General features: G+C 49.3%; 1 protein-coding gene across 2 annotated transcripts; it reads right to left on the bottom strand.

Moving 5' to 3' along the window:
* Window positions 1-817: 817 nt before the first annotated feature.
* On the bottom strand, window positions 818-7,642 carry MCHR1 (melanin concentrating hormone receptor 1). 2 transcript variants are annotated; one of them, XM_088025680.1, is made up of 3 exons: window positions 7,631-7,642; window positions 3,120-3,374; window positions 818-1,797 (listed from the first exon to the last, which is right to left on the bottom strand). In XM_088025680.1, exons 2-3 carry the CDS (start codon window positions 3,199-3,201, stop codon window positions 818-820), a joined length of 1,062 nt encoding a protein of 353 aa, XP_087881806.1. In that variant the 5' UTR covers window positions 3,202-3,374; window positions 7,631-7,642. The 2 variants fall into 2 exon arrangements, with proteins under 2 accessions (XP_087881806.1, XP_027971503.2); XM_028115702.2 differs by lacking the exon at window positions 7,631-7,642 and having other exon boundaries at window positions 3,120-3,387.
* Window positions 7,643-21,014: the final 13,372 nt, after the last annotated feature.

Here is a 21,014-nt window from a genome sequence, read left to right as displayed (position 1 = left end):
CTAGGCATCACAATGACCCTTGCACATGCAGGGCACTGACGGGCACCCACTCTGGATCTGGTGATTAACAAATGTGCCTAATGACGACAATGTCCCCACAGCTGCAAAAGCCCCCTTGCTCCTGCCCATTTTTCTTAATTTCAAGACTTCTACCCATACCCACTCAGGTAGCCTTGTCATTCTCCATAAGTGGATCTCCTACAAATTGGGTTTTTACTCCTGTGGGCTCAGGGCACTGACCCCCCCCCAAAAATAAGCATGCATCCCCTAGAGATACAGGCAGATTGACAGGATGCTGGAACACAGAGAGATGGCCTGCTTCATTTCTTATCATCCTCCAGCTTGGGAGAAAGGCTGCCCTCCATCTCACCAATGAGAGATGGGAAAGAACGTTGAGGACATACCGCTTTCCCATCTCCCCAGGACCCTGTAGTAGGGCCCCACCACTCACACCCTGAAGTAGGGCCTTCCCAGATTTCAAATAAACCGGCAGTTGAGAAAAAGACATGTGGGAGCTAAGAGATGTAGGGCTCAAGTGAACATTTAAACCAAAATTTTCTTCTTGCTCAGTTTCTGTTCAATCCAAAGGTCTCTTCCTACTCTCCCAAGGGGACTTCTGATGCTTGAAGCCCCCAAATCTGGCTCCCAGCCTCCCCAGCAATTTGTGGACCCTGTGGAATGTTTTTAGTTGCCACAACCCCTCACCACCCAGCCTCCCTGCATTCTCGCAGAGGGGTCTTTTGTTCTTCTCAGGTCTCTCCTCATTGGTCTGCTATGCTGTCCTGACTTGGAGGTGCCCGGGGTGGCAGGGGAAGGGTCAGGTGCCCTTGCTTTCTGTCCTCTCCTCGTCGGCTGTCTGGGCATTGCTGACGGCTCGAAGCTGCCCCTGGGCGGCAGGCTTCACTGACAGGACCAGGCGTTTGCGGAATGTCTCACAGAGCACGATGTACACAAAGGGGTTGAGGCAGCTGTTAGCGTAGCCCAAGCTGATGGCTGCGTTGTATAGGTAGACAAAGGTGAGTGTTGGGCGGCTGATGGACAGCTGGGTCAGCTGTAGCACATAGTAGGGAGCCCAGCACACAAAGAAGACCAGGCAGATGGCGATGGCCGTGCGAGTCACCCTCTTTGTCCGCAGCCGGATGCTGCGTTGAGAGGCCGGAGCTACCGAGGACATCATGCGCTGCAGGATCCTCACATACGCGGCTGTGATGACTACGAAGGGCAGGGCAAAGGCCAGGAAGAACTGGTACAGGGTGAACCAGTAAAGGTCAGTGTCTGGGTTGGGCAGGCGGATGCCGCAGCCCACCGTGCCCCCTGGGAAGGGGATAAGCCTAGCGTAGAGCCACACGGGGGTGATGCTGATGAAGGAGAGGGCCCACAGGAGGCAGATCACCAGGGTGGCCACAGAGGGCTTCCGGAACTTGGTGGAGGAGATGGGGTGGACAGTGGCCAAATAGCGGTCAATGGCCATGGCAGTCAGGATGTAGGTGCTGGTGAACTGACTGTTGGCGTCCATGGCCGTGATAAGTGTGCACATGGTCTCCCCAAAGTGCCAGACACCATTGCCCATGAGCTGGTGGATCATGAAGGGCATGCCCAGGAGAAAAAGGAGGTCCACCACCGAGAGGTTGATGATGAAGATGTCGGGGACATTGCTGCACCAGTGCAGTTTGGACTTCTTCACCACCGCGAAGATGACCGTGGAGTTCCCGATGATGCCCAGGAGGCAGATGGTGCCGAACACAGAAGGCATGATGATGTTGATGTAGGAGACACTCCCTGTGCGAGGAGGTGGCCCTGGGGACAAAAGGAGCAAATGTTGACCGTTTGACATGGACTCCTCTCCAAGGGCTGACATCCTCCCGGCGTGCTCAGCCTCCAGTGATGACGTGCTTGCCTACCTCTTTATCTTCTTTCCATTTCAGCTCAGGGCTCACCATCCAGCTGGAATCCTTTCCTACCATTCTCCCTCCCCACACTGTGGCTAATCCTTCCCCTTGCCCTCCTCCACTGGTTCCCTGGCTAATCCTACCAGATTTCTCCCACACCACCTGTTAGTTGAAGGACCCAGTCCTTTACTTCCTGCATTTCCTCAGGAGGCACAGAATCAGGAACCACCGCTGTCTGCAGAGAATTATTCTGTGGGCCCGTAGGCTTCACCAGGAAACCTCGTCAGTCAACATAGCCAGAAGGACATGAAAGTGTGTGTGGGGGGGTGGGCGGGTGCACACAAGTACACACGCGTGCACACATGCATGTGCACACATGTGGGTGAGCAAGCACATGTATGGATGGGCGCATTCATGTGTTTACTGTTTGCAGCCCTGATCATCTCATTTTAGAAATCGCTAGTTGGAGGCTGTGCACTGATTCCTAGGCATATCTGTGGGCTACTGTCTTGTGAAGCGAGGCTTTTGCCCATCAGGCCCGCAGCCCTCCCTTCTCCTGGGTTCCTATCAGGGAATTCCTTGGTCTATATCTTCTGAGCCTGGGCTTCCCAAGTGAGCAGAGACTGAAGCTGTGTGTTGCAGCCTAGCTGCCTGAGAATTTTCTGCACACAAGCCTTTCCTCTTTTTCCTTCCTCTCCTTCAGAGCTAGAATTTCAGGGCATTTTGGCTCTGGAAATGTCAGGAAGCTTCATTCACCAGGAAAGTTAATCCCCTCATGGCTCTGTGAGTTAGCCCTTTCCAGGGCCTTTCCCAGGGGTCGGGAAGGATGTTTCAGATCCCATTACTGCAGTTTCAGTAAAAAAGACAAGGGGATCGGTGAATGAGTGAGCTTCCAGCTGTCTCCTCACATACCATCCTCTGGCTTCTTTTGCTTGCTTTTCCAGCCTGGAATTTTTTTCTGCAAAGCATTTGGAACTCATGGGTGAGTCTTCCCCTGTCTCCCTCACTGGCGGGCCGCTTCTGAACGTGCCTTTGCCCTCTTCTCTGCCCCTGCCCCTGCTGCCCCTGCCTGCCCCGCCCCCTTCTCCCCTTCCCCTCCGGGCAAAGCCGACCGCAGGTCTCAAGCCCAAGAACTGTACTAAAGTTTCCGGAGCAGTTTGGCTCAGAGGTGAAACCTTCCCATTTCCCACCCCCAGCGCAGAGGAAGGACTCCCCTCCAGCACTACTCACCGGCCGCGGTGAGGTTATCGGGGCCATCCGAGGTGTTGCTGGCATTGGGACCAGTGGGCAGCAGCGAGGCTTCCAGGTCCATCCTGCCGCTGCCCGTCGCCTGCTCGCCCGTCCACCCACGCAGGCTGCGGCAGCGCCGCCCGCCCGTCCGTCCCAGAGCAGGAGCCCCGCAGTCCGGAAGGGGGTCTTCCAGGCGGTCTGGCAGCGTCTTCCGCCTCCAAGCCCCGCTTCTCTCCCCACTCCCTCCTTCCCCGGCTCCCACTGACATCACCTATGCACATTAACATTCGGAAGCAGATGCACATTAACCTCTTCAGTTCCGAGCAGCAGCTCCCCGCTTCTGACTGCCTGCGGAGCCTCGGGGAAGCCAGGAAGGGCCGGGGCTCAGGCAACCCCATCAGGGAGGAGGGGGCTTCCTTCCCTTCCCATGTGCTCGTGGGGCCGTGTCTCCTGTGCTTGCAGGAGCTTGCTGCATGTGAGGACCCAGATCCCTGCGAAGACAAATGAGAGAATTCTCCTCCGGAGGACAGAATGAGCCTGGCCTAGTCCCTAACCCCAGATGAGGGTGGCTGGGCCAAGTGGCAGGGGCCAGAGGGGACTCTTCACAGATCTTGGAGATGGCAAGCTCAGACCTACAGCACCAGGCCACCCTCAGCTCCTTCCCAGTGCCCTGCTGGATTCCAGCCAGCTCCCTGGCTAGACCACCAGCGACCACCAGAAGCCTCCTTGTTGGCAACTGAGCTGCTGACCAGCACTCAGAGGTGGCACAGGTCACTCTATGCTGGTGATGGCCAGGGTCTTAGGGACCAGCAGGGGACAAACTACATTCTGCACAGAATTGAGGTCCAAGCTTACAGAGATTTTATTTTTCTAAATGCTCTGAGGTCTTCCAGGTTTTACCTGGGACTTCTTGAGACAAATTTCAGAGCATAGCCCCCACCCCAAAAAAGGTTGTCAACTAGGAACAGTGTTAGAGGGCAAAACCTTAAGTGAATTCTTGGCCAAGGTGTCCTGCCACCAGCCTCCAGTGTCCTCACAGCCAAGAACTGCCACCACACTTACTGCCAGACTCCAGAACAGGGGCTTCAGGGTCACCACAGTCTGATCCCTACTTGCTTCTTCAGTCTTATTTATGAATGAGTTTCATCCAACAAATATTTATTGAGCACTTACCACTTGCCAAGCACTGTTCTAGGTTCTGTAGTGACAAAAACCAATAGGGTTTTTTGGGTGGCTCAGTGGGTTAAGCATCTGACTCTTGATCTCAGCTCAGGTCTTGATCTCAGGGTTGTGAGTTCAAGTCCCACACTGGGCACGGAACCTACTTAAAAATAGATAAATGAATAAAAAATAAGTCCCCAAGTCCCTGTTCTCATGGAGATTACATTCAAGTTGGGGTGAGGTGGGGGGGTATAGAAAATATACAAAAAATTAAAAAGACAATTTCTGAGGTTGGTGATCAGTGCTATGAGAAATGAAGCAGGGGGAGGGGGCCAAGGAATGCTAGGGGAGGTGCAGGTTGCTATTTTACATAGGAAGGCCTCTCTGGGAAGTGTTTTAAGAAGAGTCCTGAAGGAAGTAAAGAAGCGTGCTTGGAAATAGCTGAAAGAAGAACTTTTCAGGCAGTAAGAATAGCCAGTGCAAAGGCCCTGCGGCAGGAGTGTGCTGAGTATCTTTGAAGAACTATAGTAGAGCAAAGAATGATAATACTGGCTATCGTAGAGCAAAGGAAGATTAGCAGATGACCTCAGAGAGGAAACAGTAGGAAGGGCAGATTCTGTTAGGCCTTGTCAGCCATTGTAAGGACTTCGGCTTTTCTTTTAGGTGAAATGGGGTCACCAGAGAGTTTTCTGCTCAGGAGAGACATGATCAGACATGTTTTAAAAGGATCAGTCTGGGGACACCTGGATGGCACGGTTGGTTGAGCGTCCAACTCTTGGTTTCAGCTCAGGTCATGATCTCAGGGTCATGAGATCAAGCCCCTCATTGGGCTCTGCACTCAGTATGGAGGCTGCTTGAGATTTTCTCTCCCTCTCCCTCCGCCCCTCCCACTCCTGCTTTCTCTAAAATAAATAAGTAAATTTAAAAAATAATAAAAGGATCAGTCTGCTGCTGGATAGCAATTGAAACGTTATTTTAGCTTGGGTTCCCTTGAAAGCAGAGACTGAGAAAAGGACTTATGTGCACATGAGCTTTCCTGAGAGATGACCCAAGAAGCAGGCATGAGGGCGTGGGACAATGAGACGGTAAAGGAGAAAAAGCCAACCTAAGGGTACATGAGTTATGTCACTGCTGTGGGCAGGAGCTTGAGTTTACCAGCCTCCTTGAAAAGTGCACAGTTTCCCAGAATTATCTGCCTGAAGTATGGGAAGCAGGAACGTTTATCCAGTTACCCTGTCCCCCACTGGTTGAAGGTTGCCCCTGGGGTGTTAACTCTGCACTTTGGGGTGCATGGATAAAGCAGGCTCCTATAGCATCAAGCGTTGATGGGGCAGAGAGCAAAGAGATGTGCAGCTCACACTCGAGGCAAGAAGCAAGTAGATCTTGTGCTGGAACCAAAAGGACTCTGACAGCATTGAAATCCAGGGCAGAAGGCAAACAGGTACGAGGTGTGCACTGGAGGCAAGACACTGTATGCACCGGATCAGCTGAGCTCATATACGACTGTCCACTGCAGTTGGAAGTGAAGTCAGAGGTGACCAGGGGATATGTGATGTGAGTCACCAGAGGCATCCAATATAAAAGGCTTCTGCAATAATCCAGTTGGAAGAGGATGGTGTCCTAGATCAGGAAGGTGGAGGTGGGGGAGAAATGGTGGGTTTCTATACATAATGTAGAGCCCAGAGGATTTGCTGAAGAATTGGATGTGACATGTGCGAGAGAAAGAGGCATTGGGGTGATGCCCAGCTTTGACGCCCAAACAACTGAAAGAATGCAGCTGTCATTTACTGAGATAAGGAAGTCTGTGAGAAGAGAAGATTTGGAGGAGAAATTAAGAGTTCTGTTTTGGATCCATTATTCAAAATGCCTATTAACATCTGAATGGAAAATTTGGGTGGTAGTCAGACTGGAGTCAGAAATTCAAGGGAGAGGTCATGCCTGGAGATATAACGTTAGACTGATGACTCTGGATGAGCTCACCCAGGGAGTGCAGGTGAGTACAGAAGAGTAGTGAGGACTTGGCCCTGGGGCATTCCAAAACTTACTGGGTGGGGAAAATGAGCATCATGACCCACTATTTCCTCTTCTTCCACATGGCACGGTCTTCCCACCTTCATCCATCTATCCATCCACCCATCCATCCATCCATCTATCCATCCATCCAACAAATCATTCCATCCAACAAATCATTCCATCCAACAAATCATTCTCGAGCTCCTGCTATGTAGCAGGTACTGTCCATACAGTAAAGAAAAACAAACAAGTGCCTGGTATCAATGAGCTTCAATTTAAGTGGGGAGAGGCAGATAATAACGAGCAAGCTAATAAGTAAACAAGATGTCCTTTTCATGGTTGAGATCCAGATGAGTCCAAGTAACTTCATCATGAAGGGATTTAAGTGTTTGTAAAAAGGCATGGCTCCAAAATCTGCCATCCCTTCCACCATCTGCCCTAGCAAAATGACTATGCCTGATTGGAGGAATTTAAACCATGACCAAGCAGCAAGGGCAGGTTTTTATCTTTCCAGCTTTCACACGCTGGGGTTGGGGGTGTGTGTGAACACTGAGCTGGTCAATCCACAGTGGGAGCTACGCAGGCTGATTACTCATTGTGGTAGGTGTCACCAAGGGAATGAAGGGGGTGCTGGGAGTGATGGGTTCTTTAGTGACTAGGGTCCTTTACAGAGGAGAGGTAAGGGCGATTTCTTTGTGGAGGCATTTGGGTGGAATCCTGAGCATCCATTCATCACAAATGATTAACTTAAACCAGTCACAGCAATCTCATTCCCCTTGCCAGTGACCATTTTAGGAGTGAGCATGTCTACTGGTTGCCCATGTGCACCTCTTCAAACCCTCTTGGCCACACTTAGTTTATATTCCATCCATTGCTTCAGTGACCCACTTTGTATGGTCCCTGACCACCTTCATGTACAGGTAACAGGTACAGGTGTGACTTGATGGTGCTGTGGATCAGGCCTGCACTATGTGCCTTTTACCCTCTGTCCTGGATCCTCTGTGTTGCTTGCATAACTTAGAATGTGGGGACCCATGAAAGTGTGCATGTGCATGAGCAACCCTGAAGTGTAGGGAGAGGTAACACTCCTTAGGGTGACCCTTTAACCAATGGAGGGTGGGGGGGTGGAAGCCATAAAAAGATGCTTTTCTCCTTTCTTGCCAGGACGTATGGTCCTGAGACACACTTCATATGGCTTCTCAGCAGTCCCGTGGGATAGGGCAACTGGTGGCTTGTAGTGGTGGCCAACTCGACATCCTTACACGGTGCTCTCTGCTCCCCTGCTGTGCTCCTCTGTCCTCACTTCTGATTCCTAGAATCACACTTGCCAGTAAAACACCCAAACTCATACTTCGTCCCTGGCTCTGTTTTCTGGGAACCCAAGGCTAAGGTGTGTGGCCCATTCCTACCAACGGTCAGGGTGAGGAGTGTCGAGGTGAGAGGCATTTGGCAGAGTTTCTTCTTCTTACAAAGAGGACACAGGAAGAGAGGGTCCACTGTGCCTCCTCTGGACCTTTGCTGTGCATGGACATGACACCTGGAGCACTTGCAGCCATTTCTAGAACTTGCAGCCCTTAAAGTATCCTCATTGATGGATCAATCAGGGTATAGGGAAAATCCAGAACAAACTCACATAGGGAAGTCGAGGAGCATTTAATAAAGGGACTGTTTACCGAGGTTAAGGGAAATGAGAAGGGATGGTGGAGGAGTGCACCAGGGAAGCAGCAGCAGCCATGACCGCCCTTCAGCCCGGAGGCCAAGAGACAGGGAGCACTTGTCGGTGAGAGCTGTCTGAAGGGCTGTGGCCTTCAGTTAAGGAGGCCACCAACCCACAGCGACTCGGCAAAGAAGGAGCCAGAGGAAGAAATAACCTGACCTCACTGATCTCTGCCTGTGGATGCCCAGGGCGGGGTGGATAGGGGTGGAGAGTAGCTTTGAAGGGGCAAGTAGAAAGCCCACTGCCCCAGGGAGAGGCATTGGAGCTGAGACAAGGTATTTAATATCCATCGTTTTGTTATCAATCCTTGAAACAAGGAGGTATTTAATTCTCCTCTTTGGTTAGATGAAGAAGTGGAGTTCCACAGGTCGGGTCATCAGGCAGCCGACTCCAGGATGGAGGTGGGGTGTCAAATGTTTACTGCGAGATGACCCCTGGGAAGGGAGAAAGGGATGTGCATTGGGAAGGGGAGACACAGATTGTGAGGCAGGCCCGACAAGGGCTTGACAGCCCTTTGGGAAGCTCCAGGTACAGCAGTCCCATGTTGGGTAGAAACGGCAGGGCCCTTGTCCAGCACCCTGCCCAGTTGAGTGGCCAGGAGCCACTCAAAGAAGAGTGGGAACCCTGCTGGAAAGCTGAGGCTGATCCCGAAGGGGCCAAACACCGTCAGCTGAACCACACTCATCCCCCTGCTAAGTTGGGCCTGGTGCAAGCAAGAGAGTCGAGGCTGACTCCAAAGGCCACAGCTTACCCCAAAGCCAGATGCTGGGATTCAGAGCTTTCCAGTCAGTGTCACCAAAACCCCCAGACAAGGCCATGCTGAACAGATTTTTTGACCTACTCTCCTCTCAGCCATCTGGCTCTGAGCTGTTGCTCAGCCCTGCCCAGGCGTAGTCATGAAGAAGATCAAGTCTACACACAAGAATAAATCCTTTTTTCTCTCATCCACGTGTCCCCACTCACCATGCCCTACCCGGGACACCCCAAGGGTTTGGGGTACCTCCCTGACTCCCCCAGTGCCAATATCCCCTGTCCTGTACTTTCCAGGGTGTGGCTGCCATCCGCATGTTTTGAAGGCTTACTGGGGTCACCCCAGTTCCCCTCACTCCTGCCTTGCCTCTTCCTCTAACCTTGCCACCAGACAGCAGGAGTATTCTTGTTAGGATGTAAATTTCATCACCATACTCCACTGGTGAAAACACATTAGTGGCTCCCAATTGCTTTCAAAATAAAGTTAACCCCCTAACAGAAAGTAATGGACATGACATTTGGGGGGCTTACCCAGAAGTTGATTGCCGGAAAACCCAGGCCTTGAGAAATGCTTTGGAAGGAGAAGTACCAGCACCTCTACACAGCTGCTGGTGAGAAAAGCAGCAGTTGAGGTGGGCTTCCTTATTTCAGTGGGGATGCAGACCCTGGGGCTATAGAAATCAAGTAGCAGCGCTTAATTTCCAGAGGACAGTGAGCAGGGTTACTGCAATGGACAGAGCCAGTGGAGTTACCAGGATGTCTGAACTGCAGAGACTGACATGGCACATCAATCATGGAGTCTCTAACACCAAAACATATGAGCAGTTTACCCACTAAGTTTCTGTTTGATTTGTGTGTCTAAAGAAAACTTCTGGTTCAGTAGACAGAAGTCTGACTTCAGCCACCAGGATTGACAGCGCAGTCTCTGACCCAATTCCCTAGCCTGCGTTAGTCACTGACCCAGACCCTTGGAAGAAGTGGAAGCTGGAATGGATACTCCCAGGAAGGGATGTTGCAGTAACATGACAAGTATGTGCTGTGGGTCTGCCTCCAGCCTTCCCAGAGGGATCTGAAGCCATCCACCAGTCAGTAGACTGCGCACAATGGAAAAATTAATACTCAGATCTTCTGGTGATAATCAGGCCCTGAGCTCATATCAATTCTTGGGGACCCGGAACTCCATTAGGCTCTACTGGCCAGAGTGGAAGTTGAGCTGGGTCAAATAATTGGTAGTTTGACTAGAAAGACTTCACAATAGGCCGTGTGGATCTCCCTGCCCTTAATTATATAGCTGGAATAGAATATCTCCAGCCATTTGGCAGAATTGGCTCTTGGATTGGCAGAGGAAGGGATTTGATGATGAGAAAAATCAAATGGAAATCCCTCCTTACCAAGTTATAAGCCCCAAAAGCAATAGGTGCACCACTTGGGGAATTGGGGAGATTAATAATATCATCAAGGCCTTTAAAAGATGCGGGGGTGGTGATTTTATCACACTCCCACTTGACTCTCAGTTTGGCCAGTGAAGAAGCAGATGGGCCTTGGAGAATGACAGTGGATTACCATAGACTTAATTACAGGGTGACTCGGATTGCAGCTGCTATTTCAGATGTGGTATCATTGCTGGAGAAAATAAAGACAGTCCTGACACCTGGTGTGCAGTGATTGATCTGGCAAATGCATTTTTCTCTATTCCAAAAGACAGAAATGATCAGAATCCTGCTTTTATTTGACAGGCTCATCAGTGAACCTTCACCATCCTGCCTTGGACCTCATTGTCTGTCTCTGTCTCTGTCTCTTTTTTTAAGATTTTACTTTTTTGTTTGTTTGTTTGTTTGTTTTTAAAGATTTTATTTATTTATCTGAGAGACAGAGAAAGAGAGAGAGAGATGAGAGGGAGCACGAGCAGGGAGGAGAAGGAGAAGCAGGCTCTCCGCGGAGCAGGGAGCCCGATGCGGGTCTCGATCCCAGGACCCTGAGATCATGACCTGAGCAGAAGGCAGAAACTTAACCGACTGAGCCACCCAGGTGCCCCTGTTTGTTGTTGTTGGTGGTGGTGTTTAAAGATTTTATTTATTTGGGAGAAAGAGCACAAATGGGGAGAGGGGCAGAGGGAGAGGGAGAAGCCGACTCCCCGCTGAGTGGGAAACTGGACATGGGGCTCAATCCCAGGACCCTGGGATCATGATCTGAGCCAAAGTCAGATGCTTAACTGAGTGAGCCACCCAGGCGCCCCTAAGATTTTAGTCTTAGGTAATCTCTACACCCAATGTGGGGCTTGAACTTACAACCCCGAGACCAAGAGTCACATGCTCTACTGATTGAGCCAGCCAGATGCCCCTTCAGTGTCTCTTTTGTCCAGTTCTCAGACTTTGAACACTTAAACATTACACAGGACATTATGCTATTCCGTTATGTTGATGACACACTGCTCCCGGGGCCTAGAGAGCAGAAAGGATCAGATGCCCCAGGTGATATAAATCCCATGAAAAGACAAAGGCCTGACATCTCAGTAAAAGTTTTGGGGTCCAGTGTTCTGAACATGTCATGATTTTCCCTTCAAAGTAAAGAACAGTTTACCTGACATCCATTACCATAAAAGAGGGGCCCCCAGAGACACACAGTTGGAAAAGGGATAGTGATTCCCCAGAGGGGAGGGAACAAAGTGGTCCTAGGATCACAAAACCAAGGGGTTGGACCTCTCGGTTGGACCCCTTTTGGACTGGTGTGCCTTGAGCACAGGGACTGTGATTCTTACTCTAGTGTCAGACACAGTGGCCATGTCAGTCAACGGATTCTGAGTACACCCCACGTCTCCCACTCCAGGCTGATGCCCGCCGTTTAGACATTTACATTATACCCTCCACTTTTCCTTCATTGCACTCACCACAATTGTAGTCATACATTTATTTATTTGCATAGTTAATTATTGAATGTCTTCCACTCACTAGATTATAAATTCCGTGAAGGCAGAGCCCATGTCTGTCTTATTCCTCCCTGTATCTCCTGTGCCTAGCACAATGCCAGGCACATAATAGGTATTCAAAAAATGTTGGATGACTAAATGGCTAATAGAGGAGCATATGGGGGAATCCCCGAGAATGGAGGTGGGCAGAGGGGAGGCGAGCACAAGCACTGTTGGCCATGCTCCCCTTCCCCAAGGCTCCATTCAGCCCCAGCGCTTCCTGGCCAACCTGGCAGCAATGGTCACGCCTGTGAGCAGGCAGTGGGCATCTCTCTGCTGTGAGGTAACCCAGAGGCCACAGTCAGCCTCTTTCTGATTGTGAGAAAGACAAAGAAGATCACCTTCAGGGACAGAGAGATTCATCCTAAGGATCCATGGAAATCGCAAGGGAGCAAGAGAACGGAGCTGAAGTAAAAATACTTGCATGAAACTCTGACATGTCTACATCATGGATGAACCTTGAAGACATTATCCTAAGTAAAATAACCAGACACAAAAGGACAAATAATGTATAATCCCACTTCTGTGAGGTACCCAAGGTAGTCAAATTCATAGAGACAGAAAGTAGAATGGAATTTGCCAGGGGCTGGGAGAGTGGAGAATGGGGAATTATTATTCAATGGGGACAGAGCTTTAGTTTGGGATAATGAAAAAAATCCTGTAGATGGAGGTGGTGATGGTTGCATAACCATGTAACTGTATTTAATGCCACTGAACGTTTAAAAACAGTTAAAGTAAAATTTACATTGTGTATATTTTACCACAATTTAAAAATATGTTAAACAGTTAAAAGAAAAAAAGGGTGTTTCAGGCAGTAAATCAGTTTAAGAGTTTTTATAGGATTGCAAAAGCCTACCATAAATCATAGTCTTGTTAACTTGCAGCTCTTTTGCATGTTCAGTTAAATATTTTTTCTTTTTTTTAAGATTAATTTATGTATCTGAGAGACCATGAGCACAAACTGGAGGGGGCAGAGGGAGAGGGAGAGAGAATCTCAAGCAGATTCCCTGCTGAGCGGGGAGCCTGATGCTGGGCTCAATCTCATGACCCCGAGATCACGACCTGAAGCGAAATCAAGAGTCAGACACTTAATCGACTGTGCCACCCAGGTTCTCCTAAATATTTTTTCTTAATAAAACATGGGAAAGCTAAAAACAACACCACTACTTTGGGCCCCAGGGATTCCAAGACATCAGGCCACATGGAGGCCTGGGGGCAGCCATGTAACATCTTTGGAAGAACAGATCTTCTTCTGGGCACCCAGCCCTTGTGCTATCCAAGAGAGAATCTAATTTTTTTTTCCCGTATCAAGTATTGAGACACCAAGTCACCTCAGAACACAGGCACTGATCGGAGATGCCTGTGAGCAGGGGGCAAGGAAGCTGGCTTCATCTGCCAGTCATTTAAGAGTTGCACAAGTACGTTACAAAGGACTGCTTAAGGCCTACTTTCCTTAAAGAGGGGCTGTGTGATATTTGACATGGGTGCCAAGACAATTCAGTGAGGGAGAAGGTAGTCTTTTCGATAAATGACACTGGGACAACTGGATATCCACACACACACACACAAAATGAAGTTGGACGCCTACCATATACAAAAATTAACTCAAAATGGATCATAGACCTAATAGAAAGAACTAAAACTATAAAGCTCTTAGAAGAAAATATAGGGGTAAATCTTCATGACCTTGGGTTAGACAAAGTCTTCTGAGACATGACACCAAAAGCAAAGCAGAAGAAAAAATAGATAAATTAGACTTCACCAGAATTTGAAACTTCGGTGCTTCAAAGGATATCATCAAGAACGTGAAAAGGCAAACCACAGAATGGGAGAAAAATTTTGCAAATCATCTATCTGATAGGAGAATTGAATTTAGATTATAAGAATTCCTACAACTCAATAATAAAAAGACAAATAATCCAACTGAAAAATGAGCAGGAATCTGAATATACATTTCTCCAGATAAACAGTCAATAGGCATATGAAAAGATGCTCAACACCTTTAGCTATTAGAGAAATACAAATTAAAACCACAATGAGGAATGTATTTAATGCCACTGATGTGTATACTTACAAATAGTTAACATGATAAATATCATGTTATCTATATGTACATATATGTATTACCACAATTAAAAAAAAAACTGCAATGAGATACCATTTCACACCCACTAGGATAGTTATAATAGAAATGACAGATAAGGGGTGCCTGGGTGGCTCAGTTAGTTAAGTGGTCAACTCTTGGGGCGCCTGGGTGGCTCAGTCGTTAAGCGTCTGCCCTCGGCTCAGGTCATGATCCCGGGGCCCTGGGATTGAGTCCCACATCGGGCTCCCCGCTCGGCAGGAAGCCTGCTTCTCCCTCTCCCACTCTCCCTGCTTGTGTTCCCTCTCTGTTAAAAAAATAAATAAAAAATCTTTAAAAAAGAAAAGTGACCGACTCTTGGTTTTGTCTCGGATCCTGATCTCAGGGTCATGAGATCGAGCCTCACATCAAGCTCGGCGCTTGGTGGCGAGTCCACTTAGGACTCTCTCTCCCTCTGCCCCTACCCCCTGCGCACGCTGTCTCTCAAATAAATAAATAGGAAATGAGAGATAATAGTGTTGGCAAGGATGTGGAAAAATTGAAATCCTCACACGTCGTTGGTGGAAATATAAAGTAGCACAGCCACCTTGGAAAGCAGTTTAACTTTTCTTTAAAATGTTAAACATAGAGTTACCATGTGACCCAGCAGTTCCACTCCTGGGTCTATACCCAAGAGAAACGAAAACATGTTCATACAAAAAGCCGTACACGAATGTTCATGACAGCGTTATTCGTAATAGCCAATAATTGGAAACAACTGAAATGTCCATAAACTGATTGAATAAATAAAATGTGGTATATCCCTACAATCAATTATTTTCAGCCATAAAAAAGAATGAAGTAATGGGGCACCTGGGTGGCTCACTTGGTTAGGAGTCCCACTCTTGATTTCCGCTCAGGTTGTGATCTCAGGGTTGTAGTCTCAGTGTCGTGAGATAGAGCCCCGCATCAGGCTCCACGCTCAGTGAGGAGCCTGCTTGTCCTTCTGTCTCCCCCTACTGGCGCACTCTCTCTCTCTCCAATAAATAAATAAATAAATAAATAAATAAATAAATAAATAAAATCTTAAAAAAAAAGACTGAAGTACTGATTTATGCTACGACATGAATAAACTTCGAAATTGTTATGCAAAATGAAAGAAGCCAATCAGAAAGACTACACATCTTATGACTGTGCGTGAAACGCCCAGAAAACGGCAAATCTATAGAGATATAAAGTAGATTAGTGATTGCCTAGGGGAGGAGGAAGGTAGGGGTGGGGGAAAAGGAGTGGCCACTAATGGGTAGGAGTCCTTTTGTGAGGTGATGAAAATATTCTAAAATTAGTTGTGGTGATATTTGCACCACTGAATATTCTAAAAATTATTGGGGGGCACCTGGCTGGCTCAGCCCGTACAGCATGTGACACTTGATCTCAGGGTCGTGAGTTCAGGCCCCACACTGGGTGTAGAGCTTACTTTAAAAAATAACTAACTGGGGGGCGCCTGGGTGGCTCAGTCGGTTAAGCGACTGCCTTCAGCTCAGGTCATGATCCTGGAGTCCTGGGATCGAGTCCCACATCAGGCTCCCTGCTAGGCAGGGAGTCTGCTTCTCCCTCTGACCCTCTTCCCTCTCGTGCCATCTCTCATTCTCTCTCTCTCTCAAATAAATAAATAAAATCTTTAAAAAAAATAACTAACTGGGCGCCTGGGTGGCTCAGTCGGTTGTGTCAAAAAAAAAAAAAAAACTAAGGGGGAGCCTGGGTGATTCAGTCAATTAAGCATCCAACTCTTTTTTTTAAATTTTATTTATTTATTTGAGAGAGAGAATGAGAGAGAGAGAGAGAGAGAGAGAGCACATGAGAGGGGGGAGAGTCAGAGGGAGAAGCAGAGTCCCCGCTGAGCAGGGAGCCCAATGTGGGACTCGATCCCAGAACTCCAGGATCATGACCTGAGCTGAAGGCAGCCGCTTAACCAACTGAGCCACCCAGGGGCCAAGCATCCAGCTCTTGATACCTGCTCTGGTCTTGGTCTCCAGGGTCGTGAGTTCAGGCCCGTGTTGGGCTCCACGTTGGGCGTGTAGCCTACTAAAAAAAAAAAAAATTAAAAAATTTTAAAAAACCTAACTAACTACATATTGAATTGTACCCTTGAAAAGGATGTATTTCATGGGATGTGAATTATATCTCAATAAATCTGTTTTTAAAAGGGTGGGGGTTCGGGTGTAGGAAGCCCTGAGAAATACACAGGGCCCTAGTCCTCAGGAAAAGTGTCTACTCCTCAACTTCCTTCATGCCCTGTCTCCTGGGAACCTCATCCGGCGACATCTTGCCAACCATGTAGAGGAGGGGAACCGCTGGCAACCGCGCGCGCTCTCTGTACCCAAAGGGACTTTCTGGGCAGGCCTCTGGCATGGGAACTGCGGTGTGAAGCTGGGTCACAGCCGCTTCTGCTGACGCCACTGGAGTCGGTGATTTGGGTGCGTTTTCACTTTGGCTCTGCGGCGGCCGTGCTGTGTCATCCAGTAAGTCCCCGACCCACTTGGTGCCAAATGCTAACTGGGGTAAAATGCGCCTGCCTCAGGATTCTCCTTGCTGGGGGTTGTATCGATATATTTTTTGAGGCAAAAATTAGAGTAATTAACATTAAACAGCTTTTTTTTTAATATTTTATTTTTTTATTTGACAGAGAGAGAGAGACAGCGAGAGAGGGAACACAGGCAGGGAGAGGGGCAGAGGCAGAAGCAGGCTCCCCACAGAGCAGGGAGCCCGAGGTAGGGCTCCATCCCAGGACCCTGGGATCATGACCTGAGCCGAAGGCAGATGCTTAACCGGCTGAGCCACACAGGCGCCCCTCCCCACCTTTTTTTAAACACACGTGCCTTGTCTTTGCTAATCCAGTGGAACAGATGTGATCCCCAATGGAACAGATGTGGAAACAGAGGCTCAGAGAGTTGGGTGACTTTCCCAGGCCTTCCAGCGGGCACGGTGGAGCTGGGCCCCAAGCCTAGGCCCTCTGCTTTTCTGACTCCAAATTCTCCACTCCTTCCCCCATGGCACTCCCTGGTGATGACACATTCTTTCTACTTCCAGAAGGCCGTTGAGAAAACAACTTTGCTTTCATCTGGCCTCAACACCTTGGAGGTGGGCCCTCCCTGGCCATCCTCCCAACCATCTCAGTCCTGATTTCACGCAACTGAACGGGGCTGGGCTGATGTGCCCCGTGACAGTGAGGAAGTGTTCGCAGAAAGGACAGAGGTGGGGTGGAATGAGAATCCATTTCTTTTTCTTTTCTTTTCTTTTTTTCTTTTCTTTTTTTTTCTTTTCTTTATTTATTTGACAGAGAGAGCACAAGTAGGCAGAGCAGCAGGCAGAGGGAGAAGGAAAAGCAGGTTCCCTGCTGAGGAGGGAGCCTGACTCGGGGCCTGACCCCAGGACCCTGAGATCATGACCTGAGCCAAAGGCAGTCGCCCAACTGACTGAGCCACCCAGGCGCCCCTAGAATCCATTTCTTTTTAAAAGAACTTTAATCCTTAATCTTTTCTTATGGCCCACAGTTTGCTTCATGATCTGGCCTCTGCCCACCTATCAGGACTCATCTCCCACCACCTCCAATTTCCACTCTATGCCCAGTGTCTTATTCAAGGATCTTAGTGTTTCCAGAAAGCACTGCTTGCTCCTACAACCTCTGCACACACTGACCCCTAGGATGTTTCTCTGGGCACTTCCCTTCCTTCTGCTCCCTACCCTGTCCTCCACCCAACATCCAGCCGGGCACACACTGCAGCGAATGCTGCTGGTGCCCTCCCGGGTAGCTCTTCAGACGGGTGCACCCACCCCCCAGCTGCTACGAGTGTTGGCTCCAATGACTCACAGCTACCCCAGCTGTCCCCTTGGGCGGAGAATTGCTCTTGGCTGATAGGAGCCTCCTTGACAAGGAGGCTACGACCCCCATACGCCGGCAGCCAAAGCCTGAAGCAGGAAAGGGAAGGGGGACGACTGCACCCCACAGCTGTGTCCAGAGCCCACCCCCAGCCCTCTGGACCAGGCCCAGGCTGGAATGACCTGAGACTCCCCGCCTGGCAGCTCCTCCCTCAAGGATATTTTCCTTCCACAAACTCCTGCCCTCACATTCCACTGTAACTAAGGGGTTTCTCATTGTCTCCCAGGCTAGACTCTGCACTTCCTGAAGGCAGGGGAACGTCCCATTTATTTCTGTGTCCACACCGCCTGCCGGGGGACTGGGCAGAGAGCAGGTGCTCAGGGTTGAACATCCAGCTTCAGAGAGGTTGTAAATAGCGCACCGTGAGATTCTGCACTGTGCCTGCCTTCTTGCGTCTCCCTCTCTCCTCATTTCCCCACCCCCGGGGTCCCCTCCTAACTGGGTCTCCCTGCTTGATTCCTCCCCTACCCCCCTCGTGACAAAGAGATAGACTCCCCCTGTCCTGCTTCTTGCAACTTGGGTTTGAAACAGAGAGACGGGCAGAGCTGGAGGAGAGCCTGAACAAAATGGCCGTGCCAGCCACCAGACCGGCCTCCCTGGCGGAAGTGATGGCAGTGAGGGCCAGTGGCAGCTCTGAGCTCACCCGCCGGGGCACTGGGCAGAGAGAAACCCATTGCAGAAAGCACCTACAGCCTCGCTGGGCGACCTTTTCTGGTCGCTGCTCTTGACTTTTCCCTCATGCTTTCTTAACTTCATAAATGCTCTGGGAACCACGGTGTTCCCACTCTTCCTCATTCATTCCCACCCACTCGTGGCACCAGCCCATGTCACCAGAGGAACGTCTTGCCTCAAAGGCTTATTAACTTTCCAGGCAGCATCCAGCTCACATAGGAGCTGAGTCAGTGCATGTCAGGCTGGCGCGGGAGGGAGTCTGCGCAAGGCTGACTCAGATGCAGCCGGTGGGCCCTTTCCAGCCACACACAGCAGCCAGAGGGGCAGGCCCCATTGCTCTCGGGAGAGGCTCACCCTGGGCCAGGCATTGGGCTAATGCTCACAGCTAATCTCACCTAATTCCCCACAGCCCACCCAGAAATCACATCTACTGTTTTGGCTGCCCCATGTCCATTCTCCTTGTTCCCTTCCCTTCTGGAGACCCAGTAACCCACCGGCTCTCAACGAGGCACCTCAGAGCTGGGGTGTAGTAACCGACCTGGTAACCATGCTCATTGTTCCAGGGCTGGGCATGTGACCTGTCAGAGCCAATGAGAGGCATTGAGACTCAGGTTGAAAAGTCTGGGATGGAGGGACAACTGGCTGATTCAGTTGCAGAGCATGGGACTCTTGATCTTGGGGGTGGTGAGTTCAAGCCCCAGTTGAATGTAGAGCTTACTTTTTAAAAAATGGGAAAAAAAATTTTGGGATGAAGATACTCATTCCTTTTCGCTGAACTCTAAACCAGAGAGGATGTGGGGGTTAGAGCTGCTGGCTCCCGCTTGATACCATGTGAAACCTGAGGCCGAAGCCATGCTTGTAGAAGAGAGAGAAATGGTGAGGAAACTGAGTCCTGATGATCTCTTGGAGTCCTGGATCTAGCCATACCTGAAGCTGGAATAATGGACTTTTGAACTTCTGTGGATCAGTATACCCCTTTGCTCAAGTCAGTCTGCTTTGAGTTTTTTGCCACTTGCCACTAATCAATACTAATATTTATTACCATATCTAACTACTTCTAAGACATACTCCCCCCCACACACACACATTTTAACATCTCTGATGTTAGGAGTGTATCTTACAACCAGTGGTAGCATTCTGATGGAGCCATCGTTGTTCGCGAATTTGAGATACTGAGCGCAGCTGTTCGTAGTGTTTTCACCCCAGCTGAGTTAAATGTACTGTTGGTACTGCATGCACTGAATTTAGTGCTGTTTCAAATGTATTCAGAAAGAATCATGTTGTGATTTAGCATTCAGATGAAAGGGGATTATGTGCAGCAAAAGCCAGGGATATGGGAGCAACAGGGGGTGAAATTGATATCAGTGAGACCTAGTTTTCTCTTTGGAGGAATGACTGCTCTCTTCTTACAAAGCAACAGCAAGTGCTTTGCAGAACCTGAGACAGGAAGGCAAACCAGGAGCAGACGTTGTGTTACATTTTGTTCCTAAGATATGGGTGAAAAGATTGGCTCAATCTTTTGCATTGCATCAAGCAATGCAACTGAAGGCAGGCAAAATTGTGAATCTCACCGAAGCGATGAGAGGAATTTCAAAGCAACGAGTCGCTGTGACTGCTTAATGGTTTGTCCCAAGACTTTTGGTCAGAGGTGTTGTCATAATGCAGTTGGTGTGTTTTCTTTCTTGGTGCATCTTATAACCACTGGAAGACATTATCACTCCCTGGTTGCAAAAGTTCTGTTAAAGTCACTGGCTCAAGGTCACATGCTCATTACCACCAGATTTAGACCACAGTTTCCAGTTCTCCATATTCTCTGTAGTGTGGGGAAACAGACACAAGGTGAGAGAGAAACACCTCTGGCCTGGGGCCTCTGTGAAGGAGGCAACACGCATTGAGGGGACCAGGCCCAAGAGTCCAGGTCCTGACTTGCACCAGAGCACAGGGTGGCCCCCAACAGAGCTGGGAGTGAGGGGGCACTTGAGAGAGAACTTCTGCTCTCTCTTGGTGTCCAAGAAAGCTGAGCCTCATAGCAGGGCTGGGGCCGAAGATTAGTTACAAAGGGAATGTTATACCTAATTTGCTCATGACAAGATCAAAACTCAGGGACATCCAGTAAATTACCTAAGGTCACCCAGCTAGCACGGCAGAGCCAGGCTTTGAAACCAGGCCTGTCCTTCCGCCAGGTTGCCCTGCCTCTCTCTACTGTGAGTTTCTTGCGAAGTGCCCGTTTTATTACTGCTATCATGAGGTTCACGTTCACCCGTAGGGAGCTGCTGCCGTCAGTGGACGGTAATCACTTAGCCTGACTCTGATCAGTGTCTTTGCCGCTGCTGGTTTTTACCACACTCTACTTTTCTAAGACTTATGGGCAGTGGGGCATTGAGTACTGCTGTCCATTCAAGCAAGAAAAAAAATAACCAACTTAAGAATGAGTCGGTTGGGGCGCCCGGGTGGCTCGGTGGGTTAAGTGTCCGACTCTTGATCTCAGCTCCGGTCTTGATCTCAGGGGCACGAGTTCAAGACCCGCAGCATGGAGCCTACTTAAAAAAAAAAAAAAAAAAAGAGTCCGTAGGACGGCAGCACATACAGGCATGTGAAAAATTACTTCAGAGCAC

This window comes from Eumetopias jubatus, unplaced genomic scaffold (genome assembly GCF_037043125.1).
Source record: "Eumetopias jubatus isolate StellerSeaLion01/CBP00866 unplaced genomic scaffold, mEumJub1_p1.0 scaffold_8, whole genome shotgun sequence".
In the NCBI taxonomy this organism is placed as follows: domain Eukaryota; kingdom Metazoa; phylum Chordata; class Mammalia; order Carnivora; family Otariidae; genus Eumetopias; species Eumetopias jubatus.
This window is presented reverse-complemented; position numbering and strand designations above follow the sequence as displayed.

What these genes read in the sequence shown, in the direction of transcription:
- MCHR1 (XM_028115702.2), bottom strand. Translation starts at nt 3,387, where the DNA reads ATGTCAGTGGGAGCCGGGGAAGGAGGGAGTGGGGAGAGAAGCGGGGCT. An exon ending in CGATAACCTCACCGCGGCCG is followed by an intron (nt 1,798 to 3,119) that starts GTGAGTAGTGCT and finishes TTTTGTCCCCAG; the next exon opens with GGCCACCTCCTCGCACAGGG.